The sequence below is a fragment of the Anomalospiza imberbis genome, chromosome 21, assembly GCF_031753505.1.
Source record: "Anomalospiza imberbis isolate Cuckoo-Finch-1a 21T00152 chromosome 21, ASM3175350v1, whole genome shotgun sequence".
Taxonomy (NCBI): Eukaryota; Metazoa; Chordata; class Aves; order Passeriformes; family Viduidae; genus Anomalospiza; species Anomalospiza imberbis.
Window position 1 is genome coordinate 914,924 of NC_089701.1, and position 19,518 is coordinate 934,441.

The 19,518-nt window shown below is 58.4% G+C and overlaps 2 protein-coding genes across 4 annotated transcripts in view; one reads left to right on the forward strand and one right to left on the reverse strand.

Annotated features, from left to right (window-relative positions):
* Window positions 1–4,428: 4,428 nt before the first annotated feature.
* On the reverse strand, window positions 4,429–11,548 carry OLFML2A (olfactomedin like 2A). The gene is made up of 8 exons (XM_068210898.1): window positions 11,389–11,548; window positions 7,359–7,622; window positions 7,109–7,216; window positions 6,814–6,999; window positions 6,341–6,602; window positions 5,996–6,229; window positions 5,650–5,835; window positions 4,429–5,416 (listed from the first exon to the last, which is right to left on the reverse strand). Exons 1-8 carry the CDS (start codon window positions 11,452–11,454, stop codon window positions 4,815–4,817), a joined length of 1,908 nt encoding a protein of 635 aa, XP_068066999.1. The 5' UTR covers window positions 11,455–11,548; the 3' UTR covers window positions 4,429–4,814.
* Window positions 11,549–12,091: 543 nt separating this feature from the next.
* NR6A1 (nuclear receptor subfamily 6 group A member 1) overlaps window positions 12,092–19,518 on the forward strand; it is a 75,528-nt gene continuing 68,101 nt past the window's right edge. For 2 of the 3 annotated variants that reach the window (XM_068210899.1, XM_068210901.1), the window contains exon 1: window positions 12,093–12,305. In XM_068210899.1, coding sequence (XP_068067000.1) covers window positions 12,239–12,305 — 67 coding nt within the window. In that variant the 5' untranslated portion in view covers window positions 12,093–12,238. Of the gene's footprint in view, window positions 12,306–19,518 lie in introns of all 3 variants that reach the window. The other variant, XM_068210900.1, reaches the window with a different exon arrangement.

Sequence of the window (19,518 nt, forward strand, 5' to 3'; positions counted from 1 at the left end):
CTGCTGCAGAGGGAGCCCTGGCCCTGTGCCCTGGAACACATCCAACAGGACCAGATGTTTCTGCCCAGCACAGCGGGACTGGCCCGGAGCGGATGGTGTCAGTGGGAGCTGGCAGCATCCACTCCTGGACCCAGTTCTGCATCTAGGGCAGGGCCTGGGGGCTGGGGGAGGAGGGGCTGCAGAGGGGCAGAGGACAATGTGAGCTGTATAATCACAGAGTCTTTTAGGATGGAAAAGACCCTCAAGATTGAGTCCAACTGTAAACCAAATATTGCCGAGGAAAGCCTAGGACCCACCTCCCTTGGCTGGTGTTTGCTGTGACGGACACAATCTCCAGGTCTCCTAACGCTCCTGTCACTGCTCCTGTCACCTTCCTCCTTCAGGATGGTCCTTGGCTGCTGCCCTGAGCACTACCACAGGGCTGTCCCCGGTTTCTGCACACAGTGGGACTTGTGGGCAGTGGGACATGGAGGGAGATGCCAAGTGCTTTGTGGGGCAGGGAGCTTGGGAGCGACCACCTGGGCACACCCCAGTTCCCTCAGCTGTGCCGTGCCCAGCACAGGCATGCTGGAAGAGCTGGCCCTGCGTGGCTGCGTGTGAGCAGCGTGTCTGGTGCATCTGGTGACCACGAGCCCCAGGCTGTGAGGCCTGGCAGGAAAATGCCGCGTCCCGCTGGCCTCACAGATGGCCTAGGTCTGCCCAGGGCAGCCGCCTGCGCCTGGCCCTGAATGCCCGTTTTGTTGGCCGGCCTGGGGGAGGACTTGCCCCACGCTGCCCTGGCCCTGCTGCCCCATGAATACGGGCAGTGTCCGGACGCAGGCGCAGCGCCGCAGGGCTCGGCTCCCGCCGTCCTGGGGGCTCCCGGGCCAAGGTGGCCCTGGGGCTCCCAGGGCTGGGGGCTGCTGCCTGCTGGGGCTCCTGGCTCCCAGCCAGACTGGCTGTGCATCCATAGGGAGATGGAGAAAGCCCCTGCATCAGGCTGAGCAGAGCCCAGCCACGAGAGCCCCGTGCTCCCTACCATGCCGTGCCGTGCCGTGGGTGCTGCCAGGGAAGGGCTGTTTGCAGGTGCACCCAGCTGGCCCGAGGGGCTGCCGTGGCGAGGCCGGGGTGCTGTGGAGCTGGTGGCGTAAGCCTGGGAAAGATTTCTGTTTCCACTGGTGAGTGAGTCAGCGGCGGCACCGCCAAGGCCCGTGGCTCCCCTCCCTTCCCTCCGGCCACCGCCACCGCCCACCACCCGCTGCCCAGCCCTTTCCCACAGCTGCTCAGGGTCGTCAGCCTCGGCACCTGTGTCCCCATATCACACCACATCCCTGCACCTCCCTGCAGCTCCTGGAGACCGACCAGAGGCCCTGGTGGCACCAACGTTCTCCCACCAAACATGTCCCAGCATGGGCAGCGAATGGGTGGGGGCACAGCATGAGGGCTGTGGCACTGGCACTGAGCCTTCTGCTCCCCAGGGATCACCTGGGGGCTACTGGCATGGCTGGGCACCATGTCCCAAGCAGAGCCCTCTGCCAAGACCCTGGTCCTGGAGCCTGGCAGTGTCCAGACAGCTGAGCTGCAGGGGATCCAGGTGGAGGCAGCTCCTGGGGTGGAACAAGGACTGAAGTTTTGGTGCACCCTCAGTGGGTGCCAACAGACTGCAACCATGGGCAGGCTCTGGCCAGGATGTCACCTGCCCACTGTGCATCCTGCCCACCCAAAGACTGGCCACCCCTGGCTCACCTCAGCCCCGAGACAGCTCAGCACTGGGCCGGCACCGTGGGGAGAGCAGGACGCCAGCCTGGGCAGTGGGGCCAGGAAGGAGGCAAAACCACCACAAACAAACCAGCCCGGCCAGTAACTGAGAAGGGGGTGGAGGGGATCAGGGCTCACTGCCCGGCTGCACCAAGGACAGGAGGAGATTTTGGGAGCAACGGCTGTGGCAAGAGAGCCACCTGCCCAGATGGCCTCAGCTGCCCTTCCCCAGGCGCCACATCGCTGTCACGGGGGCTTTGAGCACCACAGCCCCCCAACATCCCTGTCTCAAGCTTCATTTGCTGCTTGCTGCTGAACTGAGAGATTTTAATCTTTTAATCACGTTATGAGCCGAGGTGGTGCTGGCCACGCACAGGAGGAATGTCTGGAAGTCAGCAGCGCCTGTCGCAGCAGGAGCCCATCCTGCCCCCACCCACATATCCCTGCTGTGTCCTGCTCGGGGACCCCTGTCCTCCCCAGCCTGGCTTGTCCTGCGACTGAACTGCGACCAGGGGCAGAACACGGGACCAGAGACCAGGACCAGCCATCGGGGACCCGTGCCAGAACAAGGATCAGCTCACAAAGGGCTGCTGGGACTGAAACTCCCCACCACAGCCCAAAGGACCCAACACAGCATAGTGCTCTGACCATGTGCGTTTCGTTCCTCCCTTCCCATGTTTTCTGACCGAGGGGTGTCCGTAGCCCAGCCCAGCCCAGCGCGGAGCCACAGCAGCCCCTGCGGAAGAACAACAAAGCCCTGGAATTAGAGATGTGCTGGGAGTTTACTTTACCACAAAAAAATGTCAGAAATCCGTATTGTTTGTACAGGGATTTGCTGGGGATCGCTAGATAAAAGCCTGGCAGGGACCCAATTGGGGGGAAAAGTCGGCCGGCTCCTTTCTGGTGGCGAGGACCCACGGCCAAGCGAGGAGGCAGCGCATGGCCAGCGCGGGGGCTCGGGGCAGGGCAGGGGCAGGGCAGGGGCAGGGGCAGGGGCAGGGGCAGGGGCAGGTGGTGCCGTGAGCCTGAGGAGGACCTGGGAGCAGCGTGGGGCCAGGAGAGGGGGAGCCAGGCTGCCCCGCGCCTGGCACCAGCTTCGGGTCTTCGCAGCGGGAAACCTTTCCGCATCCAGGGACACGGTCGGTGCCAGCTCCGCAGCACGAGGCGCCCGCGGCCAGCAGCCGGTGTGTGCGGGGCCCGGCGGGGCCGAGGGGACCCTGCCCCGCGCACACGGACGCGAACGGGAGGGCGCCGGGCGCGGGGGCTGCTCCCACCCGGGCCCCCCGGCAGCTCCGCGCTTGCCAAGCTCGGAGCGGGTCAGGGCAGCTGCTCGCCGTGCCCACGCTCAGCTGCTCCGCGCTCCCGGCACCCGCCCCGGCTCCCGGCGGCTCTCGGGCTGCAGCTCAGGCTGGACAATGCCAAAGCTGGTCCCCAGGACCCGCCAGGGGCTGCTGGCCCGGGTCTGTCCCGGGACCCTCCTGCCTCTGCCGTGGCACCGCGCTGGTGCTGCTGGGGGAACGCGAGGTGCCCGCTCTGGGCAGATGTGCCTGCAAGGTGTGCAACAGCTGTGACAAAAACCCCTGGCACTCCTGGCCATGGAAGTGGGGTCAGTGGACAAGGATGGCGAGGGACAGGGACAGCGAGGGATGGGGATGGTGAGCACCCACCCTGCCCACTCCTCCCTGCCCAGCTCCAGGACAAATGACAACAAACGCAGCGCGCTCTCACATCTGTTATGTTTTAGTGCTGTTCACGTCTAAAATGACCAAAACCAAGCCAAGCGCTCGCAGCCCCTCGCTCTGCCTCACACGGAGAGTGAGAGGCCCGAGGGCTGCCCTGTCCCGTGCTGGGTGCGGGCAGGTGTGAGGGCAGGTGTGAGGACAGGTGTGAGGACAGGTGTGAGGACAGGTGTGAGGGCAGGGCTGAGGGCAGGTGTGAGGACAGGTGTGAGGACAGGTGTGAGGACGGGTGTGAGGGCAGGTGTGAGGGCAGGTGTGAGGGCAGGGCTGAGGGCAGGTGTGAGGACAGGTGTGAGGATGGGTGTGAGGGCAGGTGTGAGGACAGGTGTGAGGACAGGTGTGAGGACAGGTGTGAGGGCAGGTGTGAGGGCAGGGCTGAGGGCAGGTGTGAGGGCAGGTGTGAGGACAGGTGTGAGGACAGGTGTGAGGGCAGGGCTGAGGACAGGTGTGAGGACAGGTGTGAGGGCAGGTGTGAGGACAGGTGTGAGGACAGGTGTGAGGACAGGTGTGAGGACAGGTGTGAGGGCAGGGCTGAGGGCAGGGCTGAGGGCAGGGCTGAGGACAGGTGTAAGGACAGGTGTGAGGACAGGTGTGAGGGCAGGGCTGAGGGCAGGGCTGAGGGCAGGGCTGAGGGCAGGTGTAAGGACAGGTGTGAGGGCAGGCGTGCGGGTGGCTGTGCAGGCAGGACACCCCAGGCAGGCTCCTCCATGCCTGCTGCCGAAGGGGACTTGCACAGCTCCAGTGAATGTATTTAAATAACAAACTCACGATCAGCAAAAGCAAAGGCATCTTGACCACACTTCCTAAAATAGCGACTGGCACCTGTTCCTGGCGCCTGGCAGTGAGGGGGCCGGCCCGCCCCACGGGGCTGGGTGCAGGCAGGGCACGGGGCTGGCCCGGCACTGGCACGGCTGGCAGTGATGGCACACACGGTCCCGGCGGGCGCACGGGGAGCGTGGCTGGGCTGGGGGCAGTGCAGGAGGTGCTCAGTGCGCTGCTGCAGGGCGGGCGGTGCTGGCAGTGGCAGAGGGATGCGGGGCTGGGCTCCTCTCTGTGTCCTCGGGAAGGCCATGCTGGCCGAGCTGCCACGGCCCCGGGGGCCACGTTGTCACAGGGGTGTCTGCTGGGGGCTGCTCTCATGTGCTCTCCCTGCCCTGCAGCACAGCGGGCATGGTGCAGGTGATGGCCATAGCAGATGGGAAAGGTTTTGGGGTGGAAGCCGGGCTCTTGCCACAGCCCTGGATGGAGTTGGGGCGCCAGGGCCAGGCTGCGTCAGGGTGCCCCAGCCAGGCACGGTGCAGGGTGGGCACAGGAGTGCAGTGGGACCCGCCCGGGCACTCAGACCACGAAGCGGAGCCCATACGTCATCTGATGGCCGTTGTCCCAGGCATAGAGCACCTTCTCTTTGGGGTTGTAGTCGACCTGCGTGGTGAAGGAGTAGTGGTTGAGGAAGGGCAGTCGGAGCTCTGCCTCCGTGTCTGTGTGCGTGTCGAAGGCGTAGGAGATCTGCCCTTCTTTCTGGCTGTAGGTGTCCACAGCATAGAGGATGCCACAGATGATGAAGCAGTTCCCGTACGTGTTGCGCTTCAGCCCCGTCTTCCAGGTGGTTTCCTTGCGCACCGAGAGGTCCACGGGGTCGAGTCGGCTGAGGACGATCACCTCCTGCTGGGAGTAGTCATAGTCCACCGAGGGGTAGATGACCCAAAGGCCGCTCTCATCCACAGCGAAGTCGATGTCCGAGTGGCCCCTCCACTTCCAGGGCGTCGTGTCCTCGTACACCACGTCGTGGAGCTGCGCCCAGCCTGCCACGTACCGCTCCTTCAGGTCATACTTGATGATGTTCTTGGTGAAGGCACGGTTGTAGTAGAAGGCCCCTCTGTACACCACGTGCCCGGTGCCAATCCAGTTGTAGGGCAGCTTATAGAGGTTGCTCCAGCGGCCTGTGAGTGGGTGGGAGAGGTTTTGAGACCCTCCACAGCACAGGGGTCCCTTGCACAATGGCCAGAGCATGCTGGCAGCAGCAGGGGACTTGTGTGTCACCCTTGCTGCCCTCTGGACGCTCCCCTCAGCTGCCCACCACCCCAGGGCCCAGCACAGCTAGTGTCACACAGCACTGGACACCCACCTAGGAGGAGCCAGGACCCCTGTGCCCACTCGGCCGCTTGCCCCTCACCCTGCTTGAAGCTGTCGAGGCTCCTGAACTCCACCAGGCTGTTCCCATAGTAGTAGTTGGTGACGTAGATGCGGTCATCCTTGGCTGCCGGGTCCTTCATCCAGGCCCCCTCATTGCGCCCGTAGCTGTGGTGCTCCGTGGGAGGCTCCACGGACTCGATAGTGCCTTCGCACTCCACCTCCTTCACTGGGTGCCGAGAGGGAGGAAGAGGAAGGCTTATCCCTGCCCCAGGCAGCTGACTCCTGCTGCTCCTTCCCCGTGGCAGATTCCTGCTGGCTTAGCTTGGCCAGGGCCACTGGGGACACAGGGCTGGGTGCCCTCTGCCAGCCGCCCCCCGCTCACCCACCTCTGTTCGGTGTTTCGGGGTCCCCGGCGCTGTCAGCACCCTGCCCGAGGCCGGGGCCGGGGGGGCTGCGGGCGGTGCTGCGGGGGGCCGGGGCGGTGCTGGGCGCAGCCGTGGTGCTGGGCACGGTGGTCTCTGTCTGTGCAACAGCTTGGGCTGGGGTGCCCTCAGCTGAGGGGGGCAGGGGGCCCCTGTCCTCCTGCTGCTCTGACGCAGCTGCCCCTCTCACAGGGCCCTCTGTGGGGGGACGAGCTGGGGGTTACCGTGTTTGCAGGGCAGGCCCTGGCCCCCCGCCTCGGTGAGAGGTGCCCTCCCAGCCCCCCAACCCTGCCCTGCCTCCAGACTCACCGCGGCTACCGGCTGGACCCTCCGCCGCTCCCACCTGCCCGATCTTGTAGTACGTGATGCCTCGGACCACAGTCTGCTGCTGCGCCAGGGGCTTGGGCTTGGCCGTGGGCTGTGACCCTGCCCTGGCCTTGGTGTTCTCCTTTTTGGGCTTTTCGGGCTTCAGCGGCTTCTCCTTGGGCGCTCGGGGGCCTGCCCTGTCCCCCAGTGCCTTGCGGGTGCTGGGGTACCGTCCTGCCTCCTTCTCTCGGCCACCTGTCGTGTCCTGGGGGGCACAGCCTGGTCGGACCCCCTTCCCTCCCATGCCCTACTCTTCTCTGCCACCACCGTGCCAGGCAGTGGGCACAGGCAGCAGCCCAGGGGTTACCCCAAGGATCCTCCCCAAGCCTGGGGGAGCTTGGCCCTGCCTGTCCCTGACAGCACCCACTGTGCCTGCATGGGGCCGGGCCCCGGGGGTACCTGTGCCTTGGGGGTACCTGTGCCTTGCTCTCGGGGATGGCAGCCGCATCCTTCTGTAGCAGCTGGTAGCCCAGGTTGGAGATCTCCTTCTTGATGCTGATCATGATGTCAGAGTAGTTCTCGTAGCGTTTCATCTGGTCGGTGAGGTGCTGGACGCTCTCCTTCATGAAGTCATTCTCCCTGCTCAGGTTGGTCTTGATGGTCTGCAGGAGAGGGGAGGAGAGGCTGGAGCCCCATTCAAGGAGCTCACGGACAGTCCTGAGCTGTGCAGTGGGGAGCACTGCGGGGACGGGGCTGCTGGAGCTCGCTCACCTCCTCCAGCGTGTTCATCTGCGCCACCACCTTGCTGATGTAGGAGTGCACCTTCATCAGGTCCATGCTGTACAGCGTTCCCTCCAGCAGGTCCACCATGGCCTGCAGCTGCAGAGGGGACACAGGGATGGCGCCTGGGGTAAGGGCTAGGGCACAGGGCACAGGGCACAGGGCACAGGGCACAGGGCAGGGGCACGGCAGCGCAGTGTGGGGAGGGGACAGGCCCCCAGCCCCACCACACCACAGATACCTTGAAGAGCTCAGGGGCCTGTTTCTTCAGCTTCTCCATCTTCCACTCATTCTCACAGGGGTTGAGCGAGGAGGGGGGTGCGGTGCAGGAGCACTTGCAGTCAGCCCCCGAGCTCACCGTCTCCACGGTGTAGAAATCCTCCACGCGCGCGCTGCCGTTCCTGACGCGGCTGCAGGCGTCCTTGCTGAGTGGCCGCAGGATGCACTTGCAGCGGCAGTCGGAGCCCTCTGAGGTCATCCGGACCTGGTCCACATCACCCAGAGCCTGCGGGACACGTGATGAGCCCGGTGCCCCACCCGGGTGTCCTGCAGGGCCTTGCCAACCCCAGCAGACCATCACGGCCAACTCCCCCACTGCTGCTTGCCCAGAGATCTCCCCCTGCCCCTGGGGCTCATGGCTGCGCCCCAAAGAGTGTGAGGCATTGTCTGCTCCAGAGCACCCTGTCCCACCGCTCTGCAGCCCGGCTGACAGTGACAAAGCCCAGGGAGCTGCTCATCCCTGCAGTGTTTTGTGGCCCAGGTACTTCAGTCTCATTTCCGTGGCTGCTTCCCAGCCTCCAGCAAGACCTCAGTGAGCAGGGATGGTGGCAAGAAGACCCAGCAGCGCCTCTGTGCCCCCACGGCACGGCTCCAAGCCCACACAGGGTTCGTTGTTTGTGGTGACATGCAGCCACCTCGGGGTGAGCTTGGCCCCTCAGTCTGCCGCGATGGCCCGAGGCACAGGCTCAAGGACTCCCTTGTTTCCACACATGGCCCTGATTCACGCTACAGAGCCCAGTGTGCTTTTCGGCCGGTTTAGCTCATTTCTCCCGTTGTGCTCAGGAACAGGGGAGCTGAGTCCCTCCCACCCCCTGCCACAAGCTGTGCACCTGCGGGGGACCCCTGGGCTGGCAGGAGCATGGCCAGGCCGCTCTGGGTGTCCCACGTGCGGGGATGCGCCTGCTCCAAGCGCCCGGGAGGGTGGGAGAGCAGGGAGAGGCAGTGCGGTGACCCCGGAGGGAGAGGGCTCTGCCCACAGGGACTCTGACTCATGCTGGGAAACAGAACGGTGGCAGAGCTGGGAAACAAGCTGAGCTCTGGCTCCCGGTCCTCTCCGGACCACAGCGGAGCACAGAGCGGCGTGGGAAAGGGCAGGGGCCCACGGGGCCCATGTCCTGCCCCAAGGCAGCACCCACGGCCGCACAGGGATCCTCCTTCCTGCACCGCAGGGCTGCTGCGCTGGTGGCACCGGGGCAGTGGCGCTCCCTCAGCTGGGCACAGACCCCCGGCTCCCCACAGCCCGCACGGGCCAGGGGCTTCCTCCCCTTTCTGAAGGGCTGCAAAACTTCACACGTTTTGCATTTCAAAAAACCCTCTTTCGTTCAAAGGGAAACCAGGTCCTGCTGGCTGAAGGGAAACACCAGGAAGCCAAAGGGCTGTAAATTGAGCAGAATCTAATCAAGCTCTCAGCAGGGAGCGGGGCAGGGACCCCCTCCCCAAACACCACCTCGCCAGGCTCGCACGTCCCCGGGGCCCCTGACCTCCCCCAAGGCCACGCCGGCACTTGTGCAAACAGGCAGGACGATTCCCAGCCCGGCCACGAGCTGCCGGCCCCTGTGCACACAGCCAGCAGCGCCCGGAGCTGGGCTGTCCTGGCCGCGGGCACTGTCCATCCGTGTGCACGGCGCTGCCGCTGAGCACACATCCCCGCGGGAATCCCATCAGAGACCCTCCCCACTGGAGGCCCACTTCAGTTCCAAGCTGGGGTCCCCCGTTCCTGCCAGCACCCAGAGCACCAGCCACCGGTGAAGGTGCCGCTGCTGCAGCTCGGCCCGACCCCCGGCACATGCTGTGACCCCGCCTGCTCCCAGCACCTTCTGCAGGGCAGGGCTGCAGCTGCCTGCGCTGGAAGCTCGTTCCTCAGGGGGAGCAGGTGACCCTGGGCTGTGCATCCCCTCCCTCGGCCCCGGCACGCTGTGCTGGGAGGCACGGCCGGCGCGGGGCCCGCATGTCTCGCTGAGGCTGGGCTGAGCAGGCGGGTGCCCAGAGCAGCGAACCCACCGGAGCAGCTGTGACACTGCACATCGCGGAGGTGTTCGGCGCACAGAACCTCTCCCACGGCATGAAGGGCCAGCCCCTTCCCAGAAAACCGCCCGGCTCCGGCCACGTCCGTCCCGCGTGGGCAAACGCGCTGCGGGTATCTCTGCACCGTGCCCGGGCCGCCGCCCACCTTCACGTGGGGCCTTAACACTAAACCTCGCTGTGCCGTCTGCCAGCTTCCCTAAACAGGAACTGAATGTTCTATTTATACAGAAAAGCCCATAAGCAAGGAAGTATTAAAAAACAGGCTCCCACGCGGGGAGACTCTGTGAGGGTCGCCCACCGCGGTACCTCGGCTGGGTGCCTCTGTCAGCCCGTGCCCGCCTGTGCCCGGCTCGGCAGGGGACAGCCCACACCAGGGCACGCACAGACCCTCTCCCCAGCAGCGCACAGGTGGTTGGGGACATGAGTGCAGAAGGCAGCCCGTGCTGCTCTGCTTTCTCCAGGTGGGAATCTGTGAGCTCCCCGAGAAACCTGTGCGTCGGGGGCTGATGGAGCCCTGCAGGGGCTCTGGTGATTCTTTCCCTGGATCCCCCACTCGCTGCAGACCCCAGCCCAGGGTGCTGGCAGGTGGCTGCTGCCTCTCCTCCCGAGCGGGTCCCAGCTCCCCAGGGGCTGCACATCCACAGCTGGTGTGGGAGAGTGTCCCTGCACTTTGCTGAGGGTTTCCTCACTGCAAGTTTTATGAGCTGGGTAATTTTCCCGGTTTCCGGGACCTCTTGCAAGAGTATCCATGTGAGCACAGAGTTTGTGACATGATTTGGAGAAAGCGGGACCTTTGACAATGACCCTTGGCCAGCTTTTAAGTTGTCCCTTGGCTGCTGCCAGAGGACTCGTCTCGGAGGAAAACACGCTGTGTCGATAAGCTGCCACACCGCACGCCTCTGGCACAGCTGCTGGAAGGCATGTCCCCGTCACGGTAGGGAGACCATGTCACCCTCCTCTTCCTCCTCCTCCCAGGCTTGGCACAAAGTGTCAAACACGTCCTGCAGCTGAGGCGGAACGGTGCTGGCAGGGCTGGGCCGTGGCTGACAGCAGCCAGGCCCCGGGTGCTGGCGCTGCTTGGGCATCCCGTGCTGGTCACAGGGACACAGCCATGCCAAGCGCTTGTGTGGCACACGCATGCCCACCGATGGGATCTCATCCAACGGCAAGAATGGAGAAAACACCTCTGAGCACAGCAGGCAGCACCTGCGGGGAGGGAGACGGCACCGCGTGGATCGCTGAGTCCTGCCAGCATCACCCCTGGCACCCCGCCGGGAACCCAAGCAACAGGGCATTCCAGGCTTTGGATATCTGTTCCAAGCTAAGTGCTGCCCGACAACAGCTGTGTTAGCGTCGTTTTCCACCAAATGTCTTGGAAAATCACGTCTTTTTAACATTTGGTGATCCTAGCAGTAGCTGCTCCCACCACCATTCCTCTGGGCTGGGTCCCGGTGTCCCTGCTCCGGCCCCGCTACGGCCACTGACCCCGTGGGAGACGTCTTCCAGCTGGAACCGAGGGCTCCTGGATGCACGGGGGGAGGCTGGCTCCCCCCGCTGCCCGGTCCCGCTCCTGCTCCTCATCCCCGCGGGGGAAGGCTTGTCTGGGCTGCTCTCTCTGGCACGGAGTCGCTCATTGCAGCGCCCATCACCGCAGCGCCGGGGCTTGGGCACCTTCCAACCGCTCGAACGCGCCCACAGCCCGGTCATTTTCTGCGCCGAACTCCCGCCGCGATGGGAGCGCCGGCGCCCGAACCCCGGCCCTTCCCGGGACCCCCGCCCGCTGCCCGTGTCGGGCCGCGCCCCCGCCGCTCCGCCCGGGCAGAGCGCGGCGATCGCCGGGGACAGCGGGCCGGTCCCGCAGCGACGGGGCTGCCCCTGCCCGCTCCCGACCACCGCCGTGATCGCTCAGGGCCGCGATCGCGATCCCGGTCCCGACCCCAGTCGGTGCCGGTCCGGCCCGTCCTTACCGTGGCGGCGCCGCGCACCGCGGCCAGCGCCGGGAGCAGGAGCGCGGGGAGCAGCAGCGCCCGCATGGCGAGAGCGGCGGTGACCGCCCGCACCGAGCGCCCGCTCCGCCCGGCCCGTCCCGTCCCGGCGGCGGGGAGGAGCCGCCCGTCCCGTCCGTCCCGTCCCGCCCCGCCCCGTCCCGGCGGCGGCACCGGCCCCAGCAGCGGCGCCGCGGCGCGGGGGCGGCGCGTTCCCCCCGGGTGGAGCTGGCCGTGCCCGCCTCGGGGTTCCCGCTGCCCCGGCGCTGCCCGGTGCCCCGTGCCGGGGCCGCCCGTCCCTCCCCGGGCTGGCCGATCCCCTCCTCAGAGGAGGCGGTGTCCCCGGCGAGCCCGCCCGGACCCTCGCCGGGGCTGTGCGGTTTCCCCGGGCTATGCCCCGTGCCCCGTGCCCGGTTTCGCCCCTCTCGCAGCGCCGCGTTCCCGGTGCCCGCGTCCCCCCTCCCGGTGCGCGGTGCCGCGGGCCGCGCTCGGGGCTCGGTCGCCGGGTGCCCCCTGGCGCCCCGCCGCTCCCGGTGCACCGGCCCGGGGGAGCCGGGGCGGGCCGGGCCGCGGAGCCCGCGGGGCGGGGCGGGGCGGGGCGGGCCGGGGGCGCGGCCGCCGGGGCCGGGCCGCGGCTCCCCGCGGGCGGCGCTCGGACTACGGCTCCCGTGGTGCCCCGGGGGGGCGGGGCGCGGCCGGCCCGGCCGAGCGCGGCGCGGCCCTGGCTGTCAGCAGCGCCCGAGCGGCCATGGGGCAGCGCGGCCGCCGGGGCCGCTGAGACCGCCGAGCCCCGGCCCGGCCCGGCCCGGCCCGGCGCGGCCCCGGCGCCGCCATGGAGCTGGAGCCGCCCGCGGAGCTGCCGGAGCCCCGCGCCGCCAGCAAGGGGCCGCCCCGCAGCGGTGAGTGCAGCGCGAGGGGTCCGGGCGGGCCGGGGGCGCGGGGCCGGCGGTACCGGGGGGCTCCGCCCGCCCGATGCGGCCCCGCAACTCGCCGCGGCCGCGGGGCACAACAAAGGGCCGCTGCCCGCCCTTGCCCCGCTGCCCCGGGCCGGGCGCCGGGACCCGCGCGGGGGTCGCCGCCCGCAGCGGGTCCCCTCGGACGGGGCGGCGTGTGCCGCGAATCGAGCTCGTCTCGCGGAAATCGCCTTTTCCCCGTGCAGCCGCGGCGTTCCCAGGTCCCGCGGGCTGCGCGGGGCCGCTGCCGGGTCGGTCCGAGCGCTCCGGGCGCGTGTCCCGGGGCTGCCCCGCGGGTCCCGGTCCCGCCCGCCGTGTCCCGGCCGTGCCCCGCGGCTGCTCCCGGTGCCCCGCGGGTGTCTTGGCTCAGCCCCCGTGAGCCGGTCCCTGCCCGGGGTTTATGGGCACCATTTGGGACCCTTTTACACTTCCCGTATGCAGATGCCGCATCTGCACTTGAATGTCCCTGCCAATTTTTATGGTTTACAATTGCATTTTACCATCTTAAGGTACTCGGGTTCTCTACAAAGGGTTTGCTCAGACAAAAGAGGCTTTTTATCAGGCAGCATCCTCGGTTTTCGAGATACAGGCGGCACCAAAAGATAGGCAGTGTGGGAACTGCAGAGATGGGCATTTCTGTACCTGCCCTGATGTGTGATGTTCAGTTCTCCCTGGAAGCTCTTTATTCCTCCTCACTTGATTAGACGTCCAATTGGATGAAAGACACTTAATACTCTTAAATACTTTAATAACAATCTAATAGCACTCTTAATGCTTTAATATCGCCTTAATACCTTTTGAACTTTCTGATTTAATTTGTGGAGTGTCTGTTGCTTTAGTGTCCCTCAGAGTACAGCAATATTAGTGCTTTGTCCGCATTTGCTATTTTTCCCACAGATGCGGGATTTTGAGGGAAATCTCTTTTGATTAATCAGATTAGCTTTAAGAGTTTCTTGCGTAGCTGTTCCTTGTGACAGACGTACCTGTGGCTGAGGTTAGTCTTTTGAATGGATGATGTAACAGCCTTTTACTACTTTGCCTTCAAAAATGTGAAATACTGGTGCGGTGTTGAGACATTGCTTGACCTTCAGTCTTTCTAAAGCCTCTGGGGGAGGAGCAGGAAAGATTGGGTTGTTAATTCATGGTTTTATAAAATACCTGCAAATGATAATGGCAGATGAAGACTCTGAATATTTCGTTTTCTAAAGAAAGATTCACGGTACTTTTGATACCTTGAGGAACAGTATCTTAACAAAACCAGTGAAAATTGTATGAGGACAGAGGTATAAAAGTCAGACTGTATTCTTGGTGTTAAAATGTTAATGTTAAAATCATTAATGAACTTAAGCTGTGCACGTGGCTTCTGTGTTAACCCGGAGTAAACTGCTGCAAGTTTATTGGCGCCTTCAGTGAGAGAAGCCTCAGGATAACTTTGAAATGCAGAGGTGTAGTTTTATTTCAGCACTTACAGGCAATTGCAGCCTCATTATTTGAGGGGACACTTGACATTCTTAGAATATAAGAGCATGGTTTTCCCTTGCCAATTTGAGTACTTCCTCTTCCATGTAAGAAACATATTTTGTCATTGAGCAAATCAATAGCAACTCATAAAACCAGTTTTTTTTTTTTTTTTTAAGCAATTTCATTCAGGCATTAATTTTTCCTGCAGTAGTAGCAATTATTTCTCAACAGGGTCCCATTTAAGATCAGTCTTGCTATAGCTTCAGTTGGCATATTTTTCCTCTGTGAGTGAGACACGATGGCTTTTCCATAGTTTTAATTATTTTATGTCTTAGCTAAAATAGGGACACAACAGATTAGCTTGAATTAAGGTAGCTTTGGATGCATTGTTGTGTACTGTGGTCTTGGATTTATCAGGAAACTAAACAGAAAACTTGAATTTTGTGTTCCTGTAAAACGATCAAGAGTTTCAGATGGGCAGATTACTGATCTGGATAAACTTCATACCAGAGAAAAGAGGAAAGTTGTCAGAGCACAAACAATGTAAGGTTTTCAAAGAAAAATCCCTTTGCCTGCATCCCTTCCCTTTTCCACAGCATTCCCAAACTTTACTGGCGCACACTGACATTTTTAGTGGTTCTTTATGCTTGGTTGCTTTGCATCAGATGAGATAAGCCTTTGCTTAACAAAGACTATTTCATTGATATAGTTGGGTCTTGGTTTACTTGCTATAAACATTTCTTTGAAGATTTAGGAAGAAAAACAAATGGAGTTGTCGAATGGCAATGCTGCTGAAGTCAAATGTCTCTGAATAAACAAGAAGCTACAGTGTTATTTCAGCTCAGGGTTGGCCTGTTGAATGTGGATGTTTCTTGCTTTTGTAAATAATAATAGTTCAGAATCCTATGCATTATTTTCTCAGTTCTGTGATGGGAAATGAAAGACTTGTAATTCAGGAACAGCTTAACTCCTTTGTTTGATTTGATGGTAAAGATGGAAAAATACCTCTTGGTATAAAGTTGGAATTTGGTATTGATGGCTTCTGTAGATCATTAATCAGGAAAATGGGTTTATGCATGCCTTTTTGTGCTGAGCCCAGGACTAGTGCTGTATGTTGAGCAGCTGCAGCGTGTGATGTGACACTGCAACAGGATTTTTTCCCTGCTTTGCTATAAAACAGTATAAAGATATTGAATTATAGAAAATGAGGGAACTTTCCCATCTGGGAGATTAATTCTCGATTGTTGGGAAGCAATAGCTATCTTTCTGTCCTGCCTCTGGCAAGTCCTTTGTGGTATTTCTTTTTTTTTGGTGGGGAAAATGTGCCAGTGGTTTATTGAATTACTGTTCAACTCCTACGTGGTAGAGCTTTGAACAGATGCATTTACACCAGCATTCTGTGAGAATGGGAGCACAGTTTATCCTGTTGATAAACTGCCTATTTAAATAAAGCCTTCAGCAGTGTAATCTGGTAATTCTAATTAAGTCATTTACATAGGGAATTGGCCCAGGGTTTCATCAGATGGCTGCTGGGGAGCTGAAATGCATTCTTTCCCTCCAGCTGTATTAAACCAGCCTTTTGATCCTGTCGTTTTTTTAGCCTTTAAGCCAAAGTGGTTATCACTGTGCAGAGTTAATTGAGAAAGGGAAGTTGGGGGACAAGGGGACCCTTCGAGCTTTAGCTTTGGTCTTAATTATTACAGTTCTAATTACATAATTAGAAGACTTCCAGATTTTATGTGTTGATAAAAATGATTCTGTACAGGTTTTGTTAGAAAGAGGAAATACTCCACGGAGAGGCTGGCTTCAGTGAAGTTCTTTATTGGTAAATGATTGCCAATAACTTATCTTGGAAGCAGTATATGCCGGGGTATCTCAGTTCTCCCCAGCACTTCGATAAGGAGGTTTCATTTACCCAGGGTGGACCCTGCCTCCTTCAGAGAACACAAGTTACATGTCTGCCTTCCATTGCCTAATCATCCCAGCTGTAGGCTTGTAGAGGTGGTGAAATTTAAACTTAGAGAAATGTCTGGTCAGTGTGAAAGATTTAATTTTTAAAGCCCTTTTTTTCCTTTGTTAAAAAAAAAACAAAAAAAAACAACAAAAAAAAAAACCCAAACCCAGTAAAAATCTATCACAGCTCTAACATCTCACACAGGCTGACTGCAAACTGCTGTGATGTCCTTGTCTGGAAATACCTCCCAGGTGAAACCTTCATTGGTTTTTATGGGAACATAAACTGGATTGTGCTGTCCCTTGGACAATTCTGGTGTTGGATAAAGCCTCCGCAGCTGTTCCTGCAGGAAATGTGGGCTGCAGTGTCTGAGGGGCTCACTGTGGTGGGCTCCCTGCACTGCCCACCCACCTGCTGGTGCTGTACCCCTGAGCTGTGGATGAGCTCGGGGCTCCTGGCAGTGCAGGGTTTATTCTGATGAGCTGCTGCTCTGCAGCCCAGGCTTTACCTGTGGGAATTGCTGCAGAGCCCTCAGGTCCTGAATCCAAGTGATTAAACGATGGCTGTCGTGGTTGTAGTAAAAATTTGTAAAGGAGCTCTGAGTCTCTGAAAGTTGTGCCAAACACCAGCTTGTCCTCCAAACATCTCTTCATTCAGTCTCACAGCTGTGGCTTTATGTTGTTTGGCAATACTTACAAGGAATTATTCCTAAGAATGTTGTTTCAGATGTCTTGTGAGTGCTTTTGCCAGGAGACTCTCTATCCTCTGCCTGTTTTATCAGCAGTGCTAAGGAAATGCCCTTTCTGTGGGTCACAAGCAGGGGTTATTCTTACCTGCAAATGTACTGTACTCGTGGTGGTGTACACAACTGAAGGGAGCTGAGGAAAGGTGCCAATGTTGGGTACCACTTTGCTGCTGTGCCAAACTCAGGGTGTGGCTGCTCGGTGCCTCCTGTTTGCTGCTGCTTTGTGAAGCTTTTCTTTGCCCAGTTCTGCTTTCCTGCTTACCTGGCACTGCCAGTTGAGTCCATCACCTTAACACTTGAGCTGACCTTTAGTATTTCACTTGGATTTACATAAGGCCTCTGCTCAGTGAACTGTCCCTATCACAGGATGATATCCATAAAAATGACACTTCCTAGTCTTGAAAAAAATCCCCAGGCCCACTGGAGACATGTGAAAAGGACACCCAGCAGGAAGAGAGGCCCATGGCTTGAAATATTCATCAATCATTTTCCTGGCACCAGGAAACCAATCAACTCTTCTAAGGGGGAGAGTGCAATCAATCACACGATGTGGGAAACAGGGATCGCCGGCCCTGCCAGAAATGTCCCTTCATGTGGACAGAAGGAAGGGGCTGTCTTGGTCCTTACTCACAAGTGGTAACTTACACCCAGCTTTTGTAAAAGGCAATCTGTGCACACCACGGGCTGTGCTGCATCGCCAGCTCCAGCCTGCACTCAGCGTTTTGTTTTCAGTAATGCTGAGTTATGTTCTTCTTAGATTTTTATTTTTATTTACCCCTTTTCCATAGCTGGTAGGTGAAGGGTTTGTTTCCTGTTCCCAAACCTCCATGTTCTGATGTGGCAGGTCCAGCAGCAGCGTGTTTTTATCTAGAAGATCAGAATTTTTAAATTTTGCTCTTTTTTCATGAAACAACATAAGTTTGAAACAGCTTCTATTGCAAACTGGTACTGGGGAAGAAATGCACCTCTGGGTGTTTGACCTCTTCTGTCTCTGGGTTATGCTAAAAGAAGTACGTGTGGATTGCCCAATAATAAATGAACTGTAGTTGTCAACATCTGTAGGATATTTTATTTTAGGATTGGGATTATTTGAATTCAAGTAAGAGTTCAAATAATAATTTGAAATTCAAATAAGAAATACTACAAAATATTCTAGTAAGATGCTATACATTGGAACAAGAGACCTGTTTATAGCTTTTTTTTTCCCCTACGAAAACCTCTGCAATAGTTGCTACATAAGAAATGCCATAATCATGGCAAAATAAATGGCAGTGCCACAGCCTTTCTCATCCCCCTCAGCCCAGCAGACAGTGGATCATGCTGGGATGATTTTTCCTGAGGAGACTGAGATGTTTCAGGTGTGGCCATGGTCTGTGGCTGGGTGGGGTGCAGGGCACCAGCCTTCCCCACCACTGCCCAAGCAGAACACCACCATCTGTGGAGCACCAAAAGGAAGGATACAAATAGATTTCCTGTAGCAATGTATGTAACAATTATTTTAAAATTGTAAAACTTGTAATCATATGTCTTCCAACAGAGATTTTATACAAGACAAAACTGTGCACTGTCTTTTCATGGAAATCAGCAAAACATGAACTGCTGTATATTTAAGTTAGATTAAAAGTCAATTAAGAGTCAGATTGTTCTTCCGAGCAGCAGTGTATGCTAAAATCAATCCAAAATTAATTTCTCATTGAAAAGATTAGGAGCCTTCTCTTTAAAAATGTAGATATTTTTCTGCATTTAAGGTAATTTTCTAGTACAAGTGGAGACAAATATCCACAAATATCCAAACGTCAGGAAGGATGTTTCTATTCCGAACAGCATTTTTCTGTCAGGCAGTTTCTGGTGTGCTTTCTAAGATGCTTAGATGTGTTACCACAATTAAAAGCTGCTAAGAGATGTGGTATCCTGCAAAATGAGATTACAGCAGTAGGCAGATGTGGCTGGAATGAGCCCCAAAGAGAAAGGGAAGTGTTTCTGGAATTGCAAGCAGCAGGAGCTAATACGGTTTGCAAACATGGAAGACAGTAGGCAGAGAGGTAGGTGGGGAGAAAGAATCGAATTTCCCTTGATTCCTGCCCGTTTGTAATCCCTGTCCTGGGAGGCCAAATGCCTAATGAGAGCCTTTCACTCCAACAAAACCCGGGCTGCTGGTACTGGTGACAGGGAAGTGCTCCGTGGGGCTCTGATCGCTGAATTTCATGAGCAAGATGCTCGAATCAATAACAGAAGGAAAGCCTGAAGTCTCAAGGACTGGTCAGTTACTGCAGCCACAGGCACGTCCAGGTGGCCTCACAAAGATGCAAGCCACAGCCATCTCTGTCCCCACACTGACAGGTGTCCCCTTACAGGGGTGTTTGTAAGCCGGTGCACTGCTTGGGGCCTGGAACACCTTGCCTCTGGGAATGCTGCCTAGTTTGCAACGTGATTTCTGCCATATTCTGTATATCCTAACGTGCTGCTATTTAGCAGGAGATCAGTATTAATCTGCATTGATGTTAACTCTTCAAAAAACAGCATCTCTTGTATAATATCAGTCAATTCTGGTTTTTTTTTAATGTAGGTAATTCCAGTGCACTCTAGATGGATTTTGCTGAAGTGGTACGCCTTATGTTGGCCAACACTTTATCAGTGATCAAAAAGTCAATAAAGAATTTCCCCAGATTTACAGACTGATTATGCAATTGATCTTTCAATATTGGAGTAGGCTGGGCTGCCTGGTAGGCAATACCCTAATAAACCAAAACATCCTCCAGGTAGAGAAGATGCAAAAATCTCCTGCCCAGGGACAAAGACAGCGTGACTGTGGGCTGGGGTGCTGCATGCTGAGGAGCACTGGGTGTGAAACAGAGACGTGATCACTGTCTTCTAGGGCAGGCTTTTTTCTTCACCATCATAATTTTTCTAAAACAAATTATGCTTGACTGTGTCTGAAATAAGATGCCAAATGCGTATGAGTCGCCTTTAGAGGAATGAGCTGGCTGAGCTGCTCTGAG